Below are 22,981 nucleotides of genomic sequence, written 5' to 3' on the forward strand. Positions count from 1 at the left end.
GAATTTTCTGAAAATAACCAAACACAAATGTTTAAAACTGGTTCCACCATGAACTGTACAGCATGTACAGTAGGCAGGAAGTGAAAGGCACGCAAGTCAGATGTATTTTAAACCGTACAGCTGCCGCCTACACGTGCATACGAAGACCACACGGGAGTCTTGTAGCAGGTGGCACAGCGTGCATTGCTCGATATCGATTTCATTCTGCACGACGCTGAACTTTTTTTTAAATGCGCATCTTTCTCCCCAAATTGTATCCCAATTATACTATCGGTGTCATGTCACAAGACGAAATAATCAATCTGAAACTCTCGCAGAGCAGCGCGACCGCCCAGTGTACGCGAATGGTCCACTAAAGCAGATATCACAGAACTGCTTCAGAGATCCCTCCCAAGTGACCTCTTATCCACACGAGGCAGCAGCACTTTCTCACCAGTCCTGCTGCTACAGCGAATAATGTTCGTCACATGACAGCAAAACTGATTATTTTATTCTTGTCAGAGCTGGAATTTTACTAAATTAAGTGCAAACCCACATTTTATATAATGTGCAGTCATTGGTAACCAGGCTGAGATTGACAACTCACTAAACTTGAATCACCGGTTTAATCACTGGCAGCTACCTTGATTCAGCTCTCTGGGTGGAGTGGTAGTTGGCGCACTGCACTACATTATGAACGGAATGCCATGGGTTTCACTCCCGGCTACGGCTAATATTGTTAGCGAAGGATATCAGACCAGCTCCTGGGATCCCTCCTTCCCTAACCTGTGCCAATCAGCGTGGTGAAGTATGGTCAAACAGACCCCCATGACCAATATTTGAAGAGCCGCAATGTATGTGAATACGAGACAGTGGGACCTTACTGGGTAACGTCACGAAAGCAGCGCTAAAAGAGCCGCATGTGGCTCCGGAGCCGCCTTTAGCCGACCCCTGCCCATGACCAACATGGTGTGGTGAGACCTTCATCTGGATGTGGATTGACCAAGGACTGCAATAGATAATAATTAACACAAGGTTCTTATTAAGTAAAACATTAATATATACGGGAGGTTAATTTCACCAGGACTTGTCACACGTTTCGCTCTGGTGGGTGTAAAGGAAAGAGTGGATATGAAATAGTGGTGGATATTAAATGTAGCAATTCCCTGCGCAACTTAAAACCATGTTTATGTTGTAATAAGCGAAAACAGTGATCAAACAATGATATATTTTTTCAGGGCACTCAGAGAAATCAAATATTCACTTAATGTACATCACAAAATCACATGCTTAAATAAGTCTAACTACACACAAATCTCGAGTGGCTTTTACGTAAAAAAGACGGACAGCCAAGTACAGAAACCTATCCCCGTGGAACGCGTTTTATACTCATTGGGCATAAATGTTTGTAGCTCATAGATGTGCATAACCGTCACCATTAACATTAAGCCTAATGAATGTGTTCCAACAGAGTGCCCTCATGGGCATGCTGTCGATGAAGCACACATCCAGCACAACCCCGTCAATCTCATTCAACCATCATGGCTCTCTTCAGGCATCTTCAATCAAACGATTCTAAAAATCATTATTTATTGTCACATGCCGTTCGTGTCGTTTTAAGATTGCATTGATAATGTCAAAGGATTTCTTCCTGGAAAAAAATAATAATGCTGTTCAGTAAACTTCCTCAACGCGATAGTTTAATTTAAGCTTAGTTTTATTTGTGTGTGTGTAACGGCCTCGTCACAGTATTGTCCAACGGATGCGCTTTGACCCTTCTATCTTATTTCCTGTATGCCAACGACTCAAAATAGCCTTCAGCAACGCTGCTCTCGAATTCGGTATACAGTACTCTCTAACGGTGCTGAATTGTCCATCGTCTCAAATGGTCAACCTCAAGAGTTCCATGCAGGCCTTCGAGCAGAGGATCATCATTTTTGGAAACCTAAAAACGCAGAACCGTATTCGGCGTTACCGATTCGCCCGTGTGCGTGTCTTTTTTGAGCACGTCCTAATCGCCAGCGATCGATCAGCCTCCATGCACCGCGCATGCTGGGTAATCGTGACCCTAGCGAGATGGACAATGTCACAGAGTATTTGTCAAAGGGACACGGAAAAAAGCGCAACCTACGATCGATCTGCTGCAATGTTTATTGTTTTACCTCGCCTCAGTTGCTGGGAAACAAACCCTCAAGTCCAGCTCAAGCCTGGTCAATACAGATCAGCAGAATACACCAGTGGAAGAGAGCATCATCGTCAGTTTCCAAAAAGATGAATTCCTATAAAATCACTTTCTGTATATAATAAATGCAGTACAGTTTAAATTAAGCACTCAATAGTGAAGCACTGATCAACACTCACCGAGTCAAATTCATTTTCATAGTCATCTAAACATGCATAGTAACACTTAAAGACTATGTTTGCAATCATAAAAATGTAATAATACCTATGGTTAGCATTCAGGTATTAAAGCTATAACTGCCTTTATATATTTTGGGCACAAGGATTGTTGATATTGTATTGGAGGAAAGGGGCTGTGGCATTGCCACGAACCACGCCTGCACAACTTATGCAACCTGCATTTGAAACACGTAGGCTTTCGCGACCAATACCATACATAAGAGGTTTTTTTTCTGGATTAGATCGCGTAAATTTATAAATGTGTCATTAAAACCCGCCACCACCCGACACAGCCAACTAGTAAGGTTTGTGACGTAAACAGAGCATGCCAATATATTGTTTAAATGCATACCTATACAAGACGCCATACTTCAATAGGGATTACCGTTGGTACGGCTATTTTAATACACATAATAGACAGGAAGGACAACATCAAAGGGTTCGCATAATGCGCATGCATAATTTACGTTGCCTCATTAATCCCCCCCCCCCCAAATTTGTGCAAGAGCGCAGAAGTGTGGTCACCACATCTACGCCTCTATATAAGGAACGAAACGGGTGGACTTTTTCACAAATCTGGCTGTCGCCTGATGAAGCTAGTTGCAATTACTGGCAAAACGTCGTACTCAGATTGTAAATGTTGTGGCTTACAGCTTTATTTTGGTGATTCGAAAACATATGGTTAATATAAATTGTCTTGTGATTGTTGTTGTTGGCTTGCACCACATTGATTTTTGCACACAGCGTTTTAATACGTTTTTTGTGTGTGGAATATTTGCTGGTTTATTCCAGAATGTTTCTGTTACGCGTTGTCGCTTTAAGATGTTCTGTGTTCAAATTTTGTTTGTTGCGGTTGCACCCGACTTAAGAGCCGCATGGCTCACAGGGCTATACCTAATAAATGAAACTTGAACACACCGGTGTGCTGTACTAGTGACAAATTGTCACGTTCTGTTTACGTGACAACCCTTACTAGTTAGCTATGTCAGGTGGTGGAGGGTTTTAACGACACATTTATATATTTACGCGATCTCACCCAAAAAAAAAAACCTCTATTAACCTACATTGTCTCAAATGTATGTGGTGCTGACAACCTTGTGCACCATAATTGAGCCAGATCAAATTAATATTCTGTCAAGGCATCTCCAACACGGTCAGTGTTTGTAGAAAGGGAGTTAGCATTTTCCACTGTGTGAGTTCAGCCTCCATATTTGGCCTTCGCCAAGCCGGTCAGCCCATTTAGCTCCGACGCACTGTCTGCGTTGACCCGCGATGCAAGTGCCAGATATGTCCGTTACACTCACAATAGCTTTACTCGCCCACGATGATCAAACCCAGGAACAACAAATGTGACCAACACTCATTCCACCAGCCCCCGGCACGCTTTATCCACCTCCTGCTGCACACATTGCCTCAGCGAAGGCTTTGTTTCGCCTTGCTTCGTTCGTGTGGCCAACCGTGCTCTCGTGCCAACCAAACAAAAAGCTCACATTCACGCGTCTCTTGTCATGGCCAAGCCAAACGTGCTCCTTTCAGGCTCGATAAAAGTGCGATCACGGTTTTCTCTTTAAACAGCGACAAACGAAAAATGTCTTCGCTCTGCAAATTGGCATCAGGAGCGTTACGTATGTTAACAATATGGGGGCCTGTGCCGGCACTGCCACTTCAGTGATTAACACAAAAAAATGTCGTGGCGTTATTCAGCATGGTGATGATATCACTAAATATGCCAATTCACTTGGTCAATCTGCACACTGCGTATTTACAAACATGGAGAATTGAGCAAGTTTCAACAAGATGCTAAGCATAGTCCATCATCATGAGCCATAAGTCTAGCCACTGCTGCATGAATGACTCCCATGCCCTCGCCACCCCTCACGGTCCAGTGCTGCTATCACCAACTACACTCTTGCACATTAACCGCTATCATCGCTCCATCTCCGCGGTCGTCCTACTTCTTGGATGCGTTTTCATTTGGCTGCCATTCTGTCACCACTCTTGTCGAACGCATTTACCTAAAAAAAGCCTCACTGAATTTCAAAACACTTTCAGAGAGCATCTTTCATGAGGAAGGATGTTTGGTCAATTCCATTTTACAAAGTGTTTGCGCGTGAGAAGAAAAAGCTTCAGCTGAAAAGAAACATGGGACGTAACACTCAAAAGTTCTGAACTGATGGGTTTACGGATGCATTCTCTTCACTCGCACCTCGTGGAGTCGAACATGATCTGTATTTGTCTCTAATATGCTGGGATATAGATGTGCATCCCCCACAGACAGCACAAATAAGTCTCATGCAAGTACTTTTCACCATGCACGTAAAATAACCTTAAGAGCAGCGTTAAAATAAATATATAGATTGCAGTAGAGCTGAGAGATTCTTGTAATTCCCACTTGGATTCATGGAATTATGGGGGAGGCTACAAGGAATCTGGCGTGGCATTCAGGCAAGAAGGCAGGGTCCCGTGGGGCCTAGCTGGCCTAGTGGAATCGCCATTTGAACATATGGCCGATGCCTATTTTATATATTTTTAAAATTATTTCAGGTTGATACTGGCTGGCTGGTATTTAAATCAATACGAGTCACCTGGAATAATTAGTATCACCGGTCAAAACATGTTAGCGAGGCATCGGCCACTTCAGTGACGATTCTAGTAAATACTGGTTGGTTCGGTATCAACCAAAATATCTGCCGGCCAAAATTTCCGATATTGCCATTTAAATATATAGTCAATGCCAAGTGTGTGGAATTGGCCTAATTTCACCCCGATTCCAACGTAACATTCAGACAAAATGAGCTCAGCGGAGCCTGGATGGCATCACAGAGACCTTGGCTATATGCAAGCAACGAAGTGTATAGCCCAGCATACACATGGGGCATCTACGTGAATAGCCCTGGCTATTCACGTAACTGCTCTGACCAACCTGGCTACTGAGCGCAACAGCGGCTTTACAAGGCTCTGCTGCCCCGCTGCCCCGCTGGGACCACTATTTCAACAACTGCGATCAACGGGACTATGACTCGGCTTACCAAGACCGCCAGGGTTATCACGTGGACCACTGGTTGACACAACACTGTGTCAACTGGGAAAATGCAGAATTAACATTGTGACTCCTGGTACCACAGGCACTACCACTGGGAACATTGAGACCACCAGAACTACCATCAGGACCACTGGGACTACAACGCAAACCACCTGGATTACCAAACGATTGGATGCTTACTCAGTCATGTATGCATACACACTGATGTAAATGTAGAGAGATGTGAACATGTGAATCACCAAAACCAGAAGTGTGATTTCTGCAGAAATTGTCCAGGGTAGAATCTTAGGAATTAAATAACACATCCTGAATTGCAAGATCTGAATTGCAGTGGTAAGCAAGCAAATAAGTGTGATGCGAGAGCGGGCAAGGAAATAATTAATTATCCCCTAAATTTGTATTCACGCTGTTCTTGTGGCGCAAGGCTATAGTCAAGGCACTGTTTTCACAGATGAGTGAGGGAGCGATGTTGCTATTTAAGCTTTACGCAATTAAGTGACTTTACAAGTAATTTATCAAATTTATACCGTGACGTCGGCGCACATAACCTACTCGTACACGAATTATGTCAAAGGTCCTTTCACGTATTTATAATTATTAATACACTCGCGGTATTAACCAGAGTGGCTGTTGGGTTCGAACTGTGGACCTCTGCAAAAAGCAACAAATGCGCTCCGCTCGACAATGTCACCACCGCACTAGCCATGTTGCGTCACACTCAGTGCACCGAGGATGTTGGTCCTGTGCAGTGTTTTCCATCTCAGTTAAGCCATGCGTTTCTCACCGACGGTTGTTCAGCTCGATTCACAAGGGTAGCGCCAATGAGTGCACGCCTTGGTATTGCTGCCGGGCATTCATGGCAGAGGTCAGCCATTTCCAATGATTCTGCACATTAGCTTCAATTTGCTCAGTGTTATATTTCCTGAGTATCGCTCTTTTCTCCCCTCATATTCATCATCATTGTATGAGGAGTGATTTCTCCACTGAGATGAAATTTAAACTACTCCCAGTGTGTGACAGATCTTGTGAATTAGTCCACACTACCAATGATACTTCGCACCCTACTAAAACAAACCCCTGAAACATGAATTAAAATTTTCTACATTGCGATCAACGTTGAATTCAATAATAATGACAACTTGTAACGCACGCAACTTGGCAGATGGACTACAGTTCGAGCATGACTCGGAGGCAGTATTACAATAGCTCTGAACCACCTTGCCCCAGCCTGCATCAGAGACACGCTGCGTCCGTGTATCCTGAAGGTCAAGGTCTCTAAGATCTGGGAACTCAGGTCTTCTCTGCGTTCCCAGGTCATAGAGGCTTCTCCGGTCGATGGAAGACCGAGATTTTTCCCGTGTAGCCTCCAAGCTCTGGAGCTCTCTTCCACGGGATATCAGGATCTCTCGAGTCTGTCGACTTTTAAAAAAACACGTCTTATAACTTATTTATACACTTCCGTTTATTCAACTACTAAGTTGATTGAGAAAATGGCTTTTACCATGAAATGTATTGCATATTTTAGTTGCACAAGTTATTTTATGCTGAGTGTCTGGTGCTGTGTTTTGTACATCGCTTTGAGATGCTCGATGAAAGGCGCTATTTACATTGAATCATTAGTAAATGTAGTATTGCAACTTATAGGAGTGTGGTATCTAGCTACAAGATAAAATGTTAGACCAGGACTGACCGGAGTAAGATGTCGAGGACAGGCACACAATGGTATAAACCAGTCTGCCAGTATTGTGTGAAATCTCCAAAGATGATGCTTGCTTGAAATGGTTAGAGCTGTCACCGTGAAGTCATTATTTAAAATGTGTCCATCAATGGAAAAAAAAAATGATGTTCACCCGACAGTCCAAATAGCCTGTATTGCGACTTGACTACGAGAAACAGAAATAACAAGAAAAATCACGTGAAGAGCGAGCTATACTCCACATTCGCATGTTCAGACAAAACAACGCCTGAGAACATTTTGTAAAAGAGGGGGAAACCTGCTCTAATTTTCAATGACACACTTGAGTTAAAATAGCAAAGGTGTATTTTTAAGCTGCAATGTGAAATGGCACAGTACAGAGAAATACAGATTGCACGTCTTGGTGAAGGCAAGATGTGGTAGTTACAGTTAAACTCCTCTCGTTTGTGCTGATACTGCATTATATATCCCTCTTAACTGCAAGACTAAGCACAGACAATTGTATATAAGTGAATTAATTTGCCACCATTTGTATGTATGCGTGCTGAACTTCTTTCGCACCGCACGTAGCCAACCGTGCTAATCGGTTACTCCTCTTTACTGTGTTTGAGTGTGGCAAGTGGAATGAACGATGCACGTCTCACAGACCAACTACTGGGTTAATTGAGGTCAGGTCAAACCTATGGATTAGCATGGGTCACTGGATGGATTTGCTGCGACTTCCATGTTACTCCGCCACTTCTGGGCCACTACTCTTAACTGTGCAAATAAATGGATAATAGAAAGGTCGCAGATCGTTCGTAGGTGTGCATAATAGGAAAAGGCGGTAACAGGGTGTTGGCAGATAAGAGGCGTTTCGCTGTAAACATGACACACACGCAACATTGTTAGGAAACGGTACAATAAAATTCCAACAAATACCTACAACTCAGAATTTCAACATTTTTAAAAAGCCATATTTTGGCTTTTACGCATCACCTAAGCTTGTGAATATAAGACAACAAGATTTATTTCCAAATGTTATTGCAGTGCTAGGAGACTGGTATTCCATAAAATATGCCTGGGTAAACAGTGGCCCTGAGGAATAGAAGCCTAACCATAGCACATCCATACAGGCCACTGCTTAATTTATCACCGAATAAAAATAGTTAACTACGTAATGCTCATTGCCCTACCCAATGGTACATACTTAGGAGCAATAATTCATAAAGTCATAATGTACTGTCAAAAGCGATACCCCCTTAACAAAATTATATGACTATCCTATTTCCAAATATGTACTCGCAACATGAACACGTGGAATGGGTTCATTCAAAATCTGTGAATACATTTGACATCGCACATCGCAGCAAGTGCAATGGTTAAACACCAATGGGTCCAATTTGGGCAATGAAGGGTGCGGTTGAACATTGTCGTCCGCACGCACAGATCAATCGCATGCCCTGTTACTGCAAACGATGCTTGAGTTCTGGGAATACGATTCTGAATGAGCTCAACGGGGAGAGAAACAATTATAAAATAAATAAAAATTAACCGACATTGAAGAAGTATTTCAGTACTCTTTGGTTCTTTTGATAAAGTGTGACATTACCGAAAGAACCAAAGAGTATGGAATTCTTGCAGTCACGAAAGCTTCAAATCAAGAAAGTATTTCAATGTTTACAAAAATGAAAATCCCCAAACTTACATTCATGCGGCATATTAAACTAAATCAAACCATCCATCCATTGTGCCATTGAATGCTCCAAACAAGCTTTAATAAATATCCTGTTGTGTAAAGGAACACCATGTTCTCATGCAATATTATCAATGCCAAGATGATTTTTTTTACAGTGCTGGCTGGAGTTGATCAAATTATAATTAGCAGTACAACAAACCTTTTTGCAAATATTATCTGCACTCTATTTAAAACCGTAAAGTTGTTTTCTACGTACTGCATTGATGCGAGTGCCCCTCATTCCCTTTGCTTACAACCAAATATTATTTGAAAACGTTTTAAAGTTGATTATTGACACAAGAGACCGCCCATAATAAACAACCGTATGTGAAGGAACCGTATGCGGCTTTGTAAGCGACAAGACCCAGTCTGATACTCTACTGACAATATGACACCATACTCTTTGGTTCTATTCGCTAAAGTCACGTAGGTAAATCACGACGTTTCGGCCACAACACAAGTAGCCTTCATCAGGTGAAGGGAGCGTGCTGTCCTCATGACAGCACGGTCCCTTCACCTGATGAAGGCCAGTTGTGTTCTGGCTGAAACGTCGTGATTTTTGTTATTTTATTTTTTACCTACGTGACTTTACCGAATAGAACCAAAGAGTATGGATCATTGCAGTCACGAAAGCTTCAAATCTAGAATATGACACCAACAAAAATCTTTAAAATGTGCTGTAAGGGGCACAATAACTCCCTATGACCGTGGCTTGCTTAACCTTATTCACTCATGCTCAGAGCCCAGTTTGTCATTCATCAGAACATTAAGTGGACTTAAACATCCTTTTCGTGAGTTAAAGATCCAACTGTTTAAACAAACATGAGTCATCCTCTTTCATTGTAACGGTCCAATTAACTTCCAACTCGTAAGTGCCCTAAACAATCAGGCGCTACTTGTAAAGTGGCTGCGAAGCAAGCCAAATTTGCATTGCGTGAAGAGGACAAGCCAATAAATATCCTCAAAATACACACATTTAATTGGAAATAAATGAAATTATAAAGGGCAATTTAAAACCACAAAAGGCCAAAATAGGCAATAGGTGTGAAATGGACAAAAGTGCCCCTATGCAGCAGTAAAGGGCTTGCAAAAGCGGTTCTACGTTGTGAAATGGGTCATTGCACTCTAATCTAACGAACACTGTAATTGCCTCTGTCTCTTTTTTTACGACAGAAGTTTAGTATATTTTCCCACAATTCAGTGCATTCGCCGTTACATTCAAATATTTTAAGCATTTGTTTTTTAATGACTAAATAATCTTAATATTCAACAAAGGAGCAAGAGAGTTGAAAGAAGCACGCAAGATAATGGCGTATAAAAAGAATAGCTCGTCCACAAAGTGACTTTTACCGGGCATTAGATGAGCACGCTGAACTGGAGTATATAAAAGGTCAGCTTTGTTATCAAGACACTGAGACGGTGAGCAACCGCGGTCGAAATTATGGAATCAAGGTGTGTGATTCCGCACCAAGCAAATGAGGGATGTCTTGCTGCATTATTTCATGTGTTTACTATTTCAATCGGGCCAAGTTTGTATTGTATGGTCAATTTCATCCTTCCGGATGAAATTGAAAATGCGAAATTTTTGTGGCAACTGAGATTAAAAGCAGAGCAACGTCATATTGCTTCTCATAAACAGCGCACTAACCAGATGTGAAATATTTGTGAAAGGTTTTCATATTTTGCATGCTTTCAAACTTCTGTTGAAAGCGCTATTGCATTAACGCTGTACCTCTGTCTGGAACGGAGGACCCATGATAACTCTCATGAGGATGAGTCAACATATCAGAAATTACATGTTGTTGCTGTTAGGCACTTACCCAATGGAAAACTGGCCTAATTGATCAAAGGGTTGTTTAAAACTTAGGGGGGGGGGGAAAGTGCGAGTATTCACCTTGCCAGCTACATGTTAATTACCTCGCTTGGTATACAATAGGTCGTGAGTTCTATCCCAGCCATGAGGCCTGTATATTTGGAGTTTGCATGTTCTCCCCGTGGTCGTGTGGATTTTTCTCCAGGTCCCTTCACATTTAAAAAACATGCGCTTAGAGCATTTGGCTGCTATACATTTCCACACGATAACCCACTTCGTTGGGCTATCATTTTTGGCCAGGTAGCTTCTGAAAAAAGACACATATAGCTAAGTGGGCCTTACCTGCTAAAATTAAAAGTGTTTTTGTTGGGTTTTTTTCATTGACGTCATTGTGATAGCCACCGATCGATCACACTTAATGGCACCATCGCTTTAGCCAGCAGAGTACGATGATCAAATGTGAGGAGAGGAAGGACAGGCAATTCAGCGTTAACGTTGTGTCCCTCGTCAATACTGTACTCCGGCCGAGGAAGCTAAGGAACCAACCGGCAGGGCGAATTCTACGACCTCCAACTCTATGAATTCCGGTCCCAAAACGCACACGCTAAATAAATGTGCGTGACATAGCGCGATGATGTCAATATACGTGCAACATCACAAGTCATGCACACACGCCTAACTGTCCCGCACGATGACGTCTGTACATGTGACATCATCTCAACATTGCAATTTGGAACATAACATGATCATCGCCAAATGAATACCTCCAAGGACAATATAATACAGGAACGTGGGAAAGAAATCCATATCCACACAGGATTTTCCTCCTTTTTATAACGAATATATACGTGATCCTAAGGAACACTATGAACCCTTTGTGAAACCTCACAAGCTATGTGAGAACTCTGGAGATGCACAAAGGGTATAACAATATAGTTGTACAAAGGCCTAGCGAGATATTTACTTCAATGTGCCATGTGGTGAGTGTAGTGTGTGGTGGGGTGCAGTGGGTGGGAGGTGGGGGGCATGTTGGGTGGGGGAGTAGGTTATTTATGCTGTGAAGTTCGAATGAAGAGGCCAAGAGAAGGCACTTCTCCCACCACCTCCTTGCCCGCTGACACTTAAAATGTCCTTCCATGGACCCTGACAAAGAATTGCTGAAAGACTTGACATGAATGTGAAAAGGGAGCTCCTGGATGACAAAGTTTGACAACAAAAAAACCCCACTTAATAGCAACAAGAGCAGAGTCACTTGTGACGCTAAATCGTGACGACAAAGGAATAAAAGCCAGACAAGCCATACAACAAAAAAGAAAACACGGACCGGAAGGCAAACAGCGCCCACTCATCATGTACATGCGTCATTAATGCTGGTGCAAAAACTGGCATTTTTTCTCTAAGAACTGTGTCTCTAATTTATGCTATTATGCAAACACTCTTTGGGAAATAATTTGTCAAGAAAAATACAAATAAAAAGACTTGAAATACTGAAATGGTGGCATGAACAAAGATTGACAAAGACTGTGGGTGAATATAAGGGGGCAGAAACTGGCAAAAAAGAAAGTGTCTTTCCATGCTGTTATGCCACTGCATTTACACTGTATCCACAACCACCGGTGACACTGCACACTTTTAAAGAAGCTACTTCCTTCCCTGTGCTGGCACTTTGTGTGCCTCTCGCGTACCATACTTTGTGACGTTTACGATAGGTGGGCACTATTTCTGGAAACTTGGTACACAGTGATTGGTTGCTACCAACACTGCTAATACGTAATATATCAAGTGCTTGATCTGACATTTCCCTCATTATTAAATGACTTAATAAAATGGGATTCTTCCTTGGCCTATTTCTTTTTCGTATAAATAAAATCAAGTGTCAGTTTTTGGATATGCAATTAACACACCACGATTAACATTCCCACTCAATCGCATTAGATACTGTCAGAACAAGCATTAGAAGTGAGCAGCTATTAAGTCCAACACGACACGCCAAGTGATGAGGTGGCCAGTTGAATGCCCGGCCATATCGGTCTCCTCCGCAGTAATATTGAGCACAAGTTTTATGGTGAGTCAATATTCGGAAAGCCAAGGCTAGCTTGTGACACAAGTTGCAACTGGCGATTATTGGCAGGAATCAAGCCTGGGTCACCGGAACCATGGCGATGTCTGAGAAATGCAATAACAACAACACCACCACCAACTCGTACACTTACCAACACTGGGCCATTCACACACCAACTTACACTCACATTCTAACTCACCACACAATTTTTTTACACACACTGTCATCTATAAAAAACACTCATCCAATCCTCACCAATTCACATATACGAATAGACTCGCTCAAACATCATCTCACATCCACACTCGCACTACTTTACATGCGGTATTAACTCCACAAACTCAACATAGACTCTCAAAACTATTAGATTATCACATGTGCTCACTGATAAAGACTCACACATTCCCTATACTAAATAATTCACTACAAAAGGCAGCCTCTCACACTCATGTACTCTTACATACATCAACATTCTGTCTTAATGATATGCAGACTTAAGACAGACTGGACTTATGGATGCACACACATACCGATATACTAAAAAAGAGCGTATCTCACACTCTCATCATCATTGAATCTCACACTGAAAAAACATCACCCGTATCGCCTAATAAACTGTTGATCACTGGCACAACCACAACAGCTGCTAATCGCACTGATGGTCACATAACCACAGCGCTTGTGCCAGGCTAGGTGCACTTTGAGGCCACGTTAAACATCTTTGGCAGGTGACGGGACAGACCCAGGTGTTAAGGGTTAACATACAAAGATGACTGGCCACTGACACACTCTAAAACTAAAATTTTGACTCGCACACTGACATGCAAATTCACACCCACTACCACTCTCGGACTAGCGTCGTTAAGGAATCATCAAAAATAATCTTTGGGCTCCATTATCGACTCCAAAATCATGGTAATCAATAATCGAACCCAGTGAAATGTTCACAATGAATGCATCGATCGGCACATGCGAACGTCCATATCTTGTGGTCTGCTTGAACACATGCGGACATTATGATCATCGTGATTAGCCAAGATCAATCCAGTGCTGGATGAAGACTTCCCAAAGCCAACGCCAATTCCCATGGTCTTGCGATGTAACAATCCAGCGAGCACTTGCACACGCAAGGATTTCATTGCTCCATCCGAGCGTAACTGCTCATCTCTCACGCCTTCTCCTCCCTTGGGCTGCCCCTGCCATTCATGCTCGACCACTGGCCATCATCACCCCCACGCCCAATCACGAATAAGTAGGATAATCGTTAACCTGTGCATGTTCTCTAATCCACGTGATCCTCTTTAGAGCTGTTTCAATGTTACTGTAATGCTTCTTTGCGTATTTTCCAGTTTGGTCCATTTTCTTCGTTCAAGCACTGCATCCGCTTCCGATCCATATATGTAACACCAATTCGTAGACAACGATTAAAACACTTTCTTATTCATGCCCACTGTTATGGTGCTTCTCATTACCAAGTTCAATTTTCCAAAGGCCCTCAAAGCCGCCCTAGTCTACTACTAATCCATTTTATCATTGACCCCGGTTCGTCTACAATATCTGTCCAGGGTCTATTGTGCTGTGTGTTCCAGTTGTGTCCCTCAGACAAATATCACCAATTGTTTAGCAAATTTGTTGCACGTGACCTTTGTTGCTGATATTCTATCCAGAGCGGACTTTGCATCCCTCTTTATTGTTGGATATTTTGTCATGTGCAGCAAAATGATCAAACAAAACGTGTTTGTATCGGTTTTTGCACGTGAATATCGATAACGATATTCAACCCCTCCAGGGACTCACACTGAAACTGTTAACACTCCACAAAACAGAGGCACTGCCACTCACTCAAATCCACACACGAACATACTCTCATAAGCTGTCACACACACTGCTACACACGTTTACACTTTAACACACTGACAAAACACACTATCCGATTGACCCACTGACACTAATTCATACTCTCATACACACTCCCCTCACACACTGGCACACGGGAACACCACACTCACACTTTACCACACATCAATTCTCACACTCAACAGAACACACACACTTGTGATTAACAGACACTCTCAAACACACTCAGAAACCGAGACCACACACTCTAACTATTCTCTCACACCTCACACACAATCACTCACACTCAACACACACCGACACACTCTCACTCAGGGCAATTCTCAAGCCGACACATTTTCACATACACACTCACAATGGCACACAGACATACTTTGGGACTTGCAATAGCACTCAAGAAACACTCTCAGAACACAAACTCACTCCGCTATTGACATTGACACACACACACTAAACACACTCTCAAGACTCGCACAAAGTGTCACATACTGAAAACGCGGAGGAAAACGCGGTGACACACTCACTCTACACATTCACACGGAACACATGTACTGCCTCTGAAACTTACACCGATAGGAGTCATAGACTAACATTGAGGTTGACATTCACACACACACATTCTGAGACAAACTCCCTCTGACCCTCACTCACTTTCAATTCTGAAACTCGGTGTCTGGCATTATACAAATATCACGAGCACATCCCGAACATAATGTTGGGAGCAACTGTTGTTTGCGAGCACCTATGAAGGCCGGTAACGGCACACGAGAGTGTGGGTGGCCAGCACCACGCCAGGCCGCCTTCGCCTCGCCAGTGGCGATGTTCACACACCACACCGGCTACTCAGTCGAGGCTGAGTCAACCTAGGGGAGGCCCAGGAGCGGTTTAGATAATCATTAGCGGTGTTGGCCGTTTGCTGCACCACCGCTCCCCACTTCACACACGTTGACTCACACGCACTCTGCCAATCACGCACACTTAACTCTGACCCTCACTCACTCGCCGGACTCACGGCAACCCTCCACCGACTCTACCCCTCACTCACGCCAACTCGCACTGACTAACCCCGCACTCCAACCCTTTACTCCGCCTCTCGCTCACCGCCGTCACTCACCTGTAGTAGTACACGTCGGTCTTGCCGGCCGACAGCCCCGACTTCCGGATAACCTCCTCTCGTTTCCAGCCGGGAGGCAGAGCCGGGCAGTCGCTCCGCCGCTTCTCCATGCCGGGCTCGCCGGAGCCCACCTCGACCTGACCCGACCCCGACTTGGCCTGACCTGACCCGAGCTGACCCGAACCCGAGCTGACCCCGCCCAACCCCCCGCACGCGAGACCGCTCTGCGCGCACTCTCCCCCTCTTCTCGCACTCTCTCGCTCGCTCGTGTTTCCGGCCCCGAAAACCAACAGCCCCCCCCCCGCCGCCCACATACCCAACAGCCCCCACCCACAGCTACCGCCCACAAAACGACAAACCCCGCCCACAACTCCAACAGCCACAGCCCACAAACAAGAAAGGCCTCGGCTACAGCCCAACAGCCCCCGCCCCACAACCCAACAGCCCCCCGCCCCACAACCCCGCCCACAAAGCGACAAACCCCGCCTACAACTCAACAGCCCCCCCCCGCCTACAACTCAACAGCCCCCCGCCCCACAACCCCGCCCACAAAGCGACAAACCCCGCCTACAACTCAACAGCCCCCCCCCGCCTACAACTCAACAGCCCCCCGCCCCACAACCCAACAGCCCCCCCGCCCCACAACCCAACAGCCCCCCCGCCCCACAACCCAACAGCCCCCCCGCCCCACAACCAAACAGCCCCCCCGCCCCACAACCCAACAGCCCCCCCGCCCCACAAACCAACAGCCCCCCGCCCCACAACCCCGCCCACAAACCGACAAACCCCGCCTACAACTCAACAACCCCTGCCCCCCACAATGCCAAAGACACTCATCGTCAACCCGCCCCCATTAGCGCCCAAGCAGCCCCCATTAACCCCCCCCCCTCCACCACTTCTACTACGGTCACGCCTCTTAAACACCCTTACAACCAATCACGGGCCTTTCAGCCTTGCCCCCTGGCCCGCAAACCACGCCTCACTTCCAGCCGTCGAGTGACGTCACCACGTTTTTGAGTGACGCCATCGCGCATGACCCTGGGTCGTTTCACCCACGCGGGAACGCAACTCCCTCCGCGCCCCGTCAACTCCCACCCCCCCACCATCGCGGACTTGGCGGAATCGACCGCGTCACGCCTAACGAGGTTCCGTTTCCGTGTTCCTCCGCACAAAATAAAACCAAGTCCGCCCGCAACACCGCCACGAGGAGGGTCCGCGCCCCTGCCGATGAGTCACACCGCGAGACGACGTCACAACAAAGCTGCCTGAGTTTTTAACACGCAATTTTCATCCGTAACGTAGGTTTAGTCTTGGGTTAGAAGCGCGCGTAAATGCGAATGTGTCGTTAGTAAGGGTTGTCACGTAAGCTAAACGTGGCCAATTCGTTACTAGTACAGCAACACCGGTGTGTTGGAGAGCAAATCCACATGTAATTACGCAATACTACACCCTCCCCCCACCAAAGACCCCCCGTGTAGCCTTAACAGACTGTTGGGGGCAAGTGCTGTTAGCGAGCACCTATTAAGGCCGGCACGGCACACGAGGGGGTGGGTGGCCAGCACCACGCCCGGCCGCCTTTGTCTCCCCAGTGGCGATGTTTACTACACACCGCACCAGGCACTCATTTGAGGCTGAGTCGACCTAGGGGAGGCCCAGCACCGGTTCAGATAATCGTCACTGATGCTGGCCGTGAGCGGGAATCGAACTCGGGTCGCCGGGTTCGTAGCGCAGAGCGCTAACCGCTGCACCACCGCTCCCCGCAACTATCACCCCCCCCCCCCCGCACACACACAGACACCTCTAACCGAAAGCTCTTCAAAGTTTAAACTAAAGTTAGGGTCAACCCGCGTCAATTATATTATTATTGCCGTCCTTAAAAGTTGTATGGGGACCGTCGCTGCGAAGCTGTGGGGTTTTTTTTCCCCATTCACGAAACTTCACGTCTCGTGTCTGATCGTGAATGGTAACACTACTGGAATCCAGTACTGGAATTCATACGAACAATTGCCAACGTGTGCCTAATTCACACACACATACACAGAGCTTGGATGGGCACACACATATTATGGTTTTATATACAGAATGATATACTATTGGGCGATCACATGAACAACATCTTAAGTGACGTTTTAAATACATTTTAACGCCCTTGAAAATGACAAAACGAAGAGAAAATCCCATTGAAAATATTTTGTTGAACGAGATGCAATATCCGCGGCGTTTTGCGGCCACTTTGCTGTGTTAAGGCAGAACTATGAAGATGATCATCTTTGGATAATATAACGGAACATTAATGTTTCGTCACTAGGGGGTGCGTTTCAACTCCCTTGTGTTCCAATGTTTCATCCCTGTTACTCAACGACCGCACAGAAGCCAGAACCCTAATGTCACGCTAACTCTGGAACCCCTGTCATTAATAATCATGAGCTGGTGACGTCACTCCATATGGAGCACCCCCTCCCTCGGTAACAATCATGAGCTGGTGACGTCACTCCACATGGAGCACCCCCTCCCTCATTAATAATCATGAGCTGGTGACGTCACTCCACATGGAGCACCCTCTCCCTCATTAACAATAATGAGCTGGTGACGTCACTCCACATGGAGCACCCCCTCTCTCGTTAACAATCATGAGCTGGTGACGTCACTCCACATGGGGCACCCCCTCCCTCATTAATAATCATCAGCGGGTGACGTAACTCCACATGGAGCACCCCCTCCCTCGTTAACAATCATGAGCTGGTGACGTCACTCCACATGGAGCACCCCCTCCCTCGTTAACAATCATGAGCTGGTGACGTCACTCCACATGGAGCACCCTCTCCCTCATTAACAATCATGAGCTGGTGACGTAACTCCACATGGAGCACCCCCTCCCTCGTTAACAATCATGAGCTGGTGACGTCACTCCACATGGAGCACCCCCTCCCTCATTAACAATCATTAGCTGGTGACGTCACTCCACATGGAGCACCCTCTCCCTCATTAACAATCATGAGCTGGTGACGTAATTCCACATGGAGCACCCCCTCCCTCGTTAACAATCATGAGCTGGTGACGTCACTCTACATGGAGCACCCCCTCCCTCAATAATAATCATGAGCTGGTGACGTCACTCCACATGGAGCACCCCTCCTTAATTAATAATCATCAGCGGGTGACGTAACTCCACATGGAGCACCCCCTCCCTCATTAATAATCAGCGGTGGCACTGTTGGTGCACTACAATGTGAAGCTCGTGACCCGAGTTTGATTCCCGACCATGGCTCACATCACGAATGATATCTGACCGAATTATTGACCCTCCCTCGCTTCACCATCACGTACTGATCAGTGGGATGAACTGTAGCCCAGCCCCATGACTCACACGTCGTGATTAAGCTTTCGACTAGCAATAGATTGACATTTTTCTCTTACATGAAAAGTCTTCTTTAGAGATGATTTGTTTTGCATTCGAGCATTTGGTTGTCCTTACAAGAGACTTGCCTGATTATAAATGCTACCCAATATGTAAAGTCTCCAACAAGTATTCACTCTATCTCACTGACTTCTCTGTGCGATATGAAGGGCCATTTCCCAAAACGTCACCGAATATAACATTGCCTTTAAAGTTAGGTTTTATTTTGGCACTGGTAAAAACCTATTAATAATAAATACAAATTTTCATGCAGTGCTATTAAATGTTTTTTTTTTATGTACAATATTGAACATCAGCTTATCAACTGTTGAAAAGGGATATGTCTTTAATCATTGTTGATCCTGTACAAGATTGCATTTTAGATTTAAATAGCATTCTCATTCTGAAAGGATATGACGATTTCTTGTTTACAAAGTACATTTTTATTCCCACGAGCATACATCCATCAAGCAGGCTGGACCCAGCATGTTTTACTGGTATAATACACCACGTGCTGCCTGTGACAACAATAACGCTCGAGTTATCGTAAATTTGGCACTAAATAACTTTACTTCTGCCAAATGATCAGAGTAATTGTAATAGATAGTGATGTTTAGACCCCCCAATAAACAAAGTGTTTGAGCTCAAGTTGGAAAAAAAGTATTTACACACCCTGATAAAAATACAATTTTCGCATAATATGTATTATTAGTGATCAAGAGTTAGGCGTGTTAAGTGATGATATCGAGCACCAGAGTATACGAGGCCATAGGAATATGTTTTACTGGTAGGAACGAAGTTGTAAACTGAGTGTACCAGCCTGCAATAGATTAATGTGTCCGTTCGTCCGTCCCCTTGCAATACTTTAACGAAGTGAAATCTCGTGCTGTTGGGTGTAAAATCAGCAATAGACAGCGCAGAGACTTGAAAAATTCCAATGTTCCTACCAGCCCACCCTGCAGGGACCTGTTACTGGTAGAAACGAAGTTGTAAACTGAGTGTACCAGCCTGCAATAGATTAATGTGTCCGTCCGTCCGTCCCCTTTCAATACTTTAACGAAGTGAAATCTCGTGCTGTTGGGGTGTAAAAATAAAATTGCGCAAAATTCCAATGTTCCTACCAGCCCACCCTGCAGGGACCTGTTAATAAACTCGATTTAAAAAAAACACGAGCTTTTTATTATCTAGTTATCATCTGATCTGCATTATTTTCCCTATTTGTTGGCAAAATATTTTTGTCGTAAATTCATAACAGCCTTTCGTGTACAGATGGTTATTGAACAATTCTGGAAAATGTTAGTGGTACAGGAAACATTATTGCTCACCTATACCGACCCAGCCAAGATGGGTCACGATGACCTGCTTGCTTGCAAGTTCAAGGTCTACTCAATTTAAGCGAACATATTCTTAGCTCTTTCGGTAAAGTCACGTTGAAGGGAAACAATAAAATAATAAAATATATAAAACAATAAAAATTCTCACGACGTTTCGACCATAACACAAACGGTCGTGAGAATTTTTATTGTTTTATATATATTTTATTATTTTATTGTTTCCCTTCAACGTGACTTTATATTATTTTATTGTTTCCCTTCAACGTGACTTTACTGAAAGAGCTAAGAATATGAATTACTGCAGTCACGAAAGCTTTAAATCAAAATTTAAGCGAACATCTTTGTCTTTGTTTCCATGTCCTAATGAGAGTTGAGACCTAATGTCCCAGGCTGAATGTTGCTTCCCACACGCAAAGGCAATCTTACTTTAACATCTCTACTCACCAGGCATGGCCAAGTATTACACTTTTTTCACACAAAAATACTTTGAGTTGGCAATTGTTTTCAAATGCAAAATTCCCCCACCAGTAAGAGCACACACTTCTGCACGGTCTCATTAACTCCAACTTTTGGCTTTAGATTATATTATTTGCATATATTGGTTTAATCAGCAGGCCTAATTCTGGATTTATAGTACTGTATCCAATTGTCAAAGGGACAGTCAAGAAACATATCTAAGAATCCGAAAATTTAATATTCATAAGTAAAAATTTCCGATTGATGACAATTCTTCAAGTGTTTCTATAGATTATCTCATACCATTTTAATTACATCCATTTTATTGAGTAAGGAAATGAGACGGCTCTTGATCCAGGGGAAAAGTAAATCTGTATCTTTCAGTGTAGATTGAAGGTTCAGTGTTTAATAGTGTACAGCAGTAATATTTAAACAGGGTGAAACCCATGGGTTTATGAAGTCAACTGACGATGTCATGGCCCATATCTTTCCATGCGTCTCTCTCTCTCTCTCTGTATCTCTCTCCTTATCTTTCTCCCCATATCTCTCACGTCCATTTTCCTCTTACTCTCTCTCTCTCTCTGCACGTCTTCCCCCTCCTCAATTCTCTTCTCGTTGCGTGTGTAAGTTCTCCATTGTGTGTGTGCTTATCTGCATTTATGTGCACATCTATACGTGTGCCTGGGTATATGGTTATACGTGGATGCATTTATCTATTTATCCATCTTACAGAAAAAAAGTATCTGAATAGGTGGCTGCAAAAATGTTTGCTTCTAAAAAAGGTTTGAGAAACACTAATCAATAGAAATGTTTGGCTGTCAAAATATGTATTTCTATCCCCCAACACAAGGCGTTTCTCTGGAAGCACGAATGCTAACCACAAACCATTAAGCCACCCATCATCCACACCTGAAGTAAGAGAATAATCATTTCGGTAAACCGAAACAAAGTTTTGAATTTTCATTATAAGACCTCCTTTGCCAGTAGCAAGATATAGTAATAGGTTTTTACCCTTTATCTGGCACCAAAACTGACACCTTTATACAAGGGATCATGTTTGCAATAACCACAACACAGGCAGTCAAAATGCAAACAAAAAAGAGACAACTCTGATAATGATATGCACTGTCCTTGAAATTGATTGGTTCACACCCGAGACGGCTTTTCTTAGAGCCTAGTCTCCACTGGTGTTGGACCAGATGACGCCAAAAGGCGTACAATTCAAAAACAGCGCACTATCAGAGTATTGAGAGCTCGGGGTAAGCAAGTTTTGAATCTCCTTTAATTAACCCTTAGGTGGAGCTATACTCAAAGTAAACTCATTGCGGCGCGTAAGTCATTGCATATAGGTTTTATTTTAGCTAGGGATACGGATAACCGTTTCTCTGAGTGACCTGGTGACGCTGCATGTTATATTCTTTATGATATCTAATATCTGATAAAGTCTCTTTAGACCCAACTAGACGGATGACACCATAAAACCAAACGTATTATTGTGTTGAAGCATAAAGTACAGCTTAAAATGTAAATTTTACGTGAGAAATACAATTATTTGCACTGGCAATTATTTTTTTTATTTTCATTTAGAGCTGAGCGATTTCATAATTTATAGCTGTGAACTGAAATTCCATTATTAAGATTCAATATAATTCTTAACGGGAACAAGGAATCATTAAATTGTGTGGGCGACCTGTTTTGAGCCCCGTGTGGTTTTCAGGTGAGTAGTAAGGGACGATGTGACTTGGAGGCCGTCCATAAATGACGTCACGCACCTGGGGGGGGGGGGGGTCAGACATTTGTGACGGTGTGGGACGAGGGGGGGGGAAGTTGAGAAATGTTACGTCACATCAAAATGCGCAACTTTAAATAAAAATAGACAACACGTTCTACTTAATTAAATATACTTTTTTTAAATAAAGTTTTTCTCCTACAACATCAGAGTGTAGCGCCACATTAAATACGCACTACAATGACAATAGTTTAAAGCGATTTGAAGCATGTTTTATTTTGGGGGGGAGGGGGCGGCAGAGCTTTGTGACGTCATATTTTAGGGGGAGGTCTGACTTTTTGTGACGCCGTGTGGCGAGGGGGGTCAAAAATCGTCTAAAATCGC

At 44.0% G+C, this 22,981-nt stretch overlaps 1 protein-coding gene across 1 annotated transcript in view; it reads right to left on the reverse strand.

Annotated features, from left to right (window-relative positions):
* The window catches only part of MBD3 (methyl-CpG binding domain protein 3), a 48,485-nt gene extending 32,585 nt beyond the window's left edge, over positions 1 to 15,900 (reverse strand). Inside the window, exon 1 of the mRNA XM_032953218.2 lies at positions 15,682 to 15,900. Coding sequence (XP_032809109.1) covers positions 15,682 to 15,791 — 110 coding nt within the window. The 5' untranslated portion in view covers positions 15,792 to 15,900. The remainder of the gene's footprint in view (positions 1 to 15,681) is intronic.
* Between the last annotated feature and the right edge of the window lie 7,081 nt (positions 15,901 to 22,981).

This window comes from Petromyzon marinus, chromosome 13 (assembly GCF_048934315.1).
Source record: "Petromyzon marinus isolate PM22_M1 ecotype Great Lakes invasive population chromosome 13, UKy_Petmar_22M1.pri1.0, whole genome shotgun sequence".
NCBI lineage: Eukaryota > Metazoa > Chordata > Hyperoartia > Petromyzontiformes > Petromyzontidae > Petromyzon > Petromyzon marinus.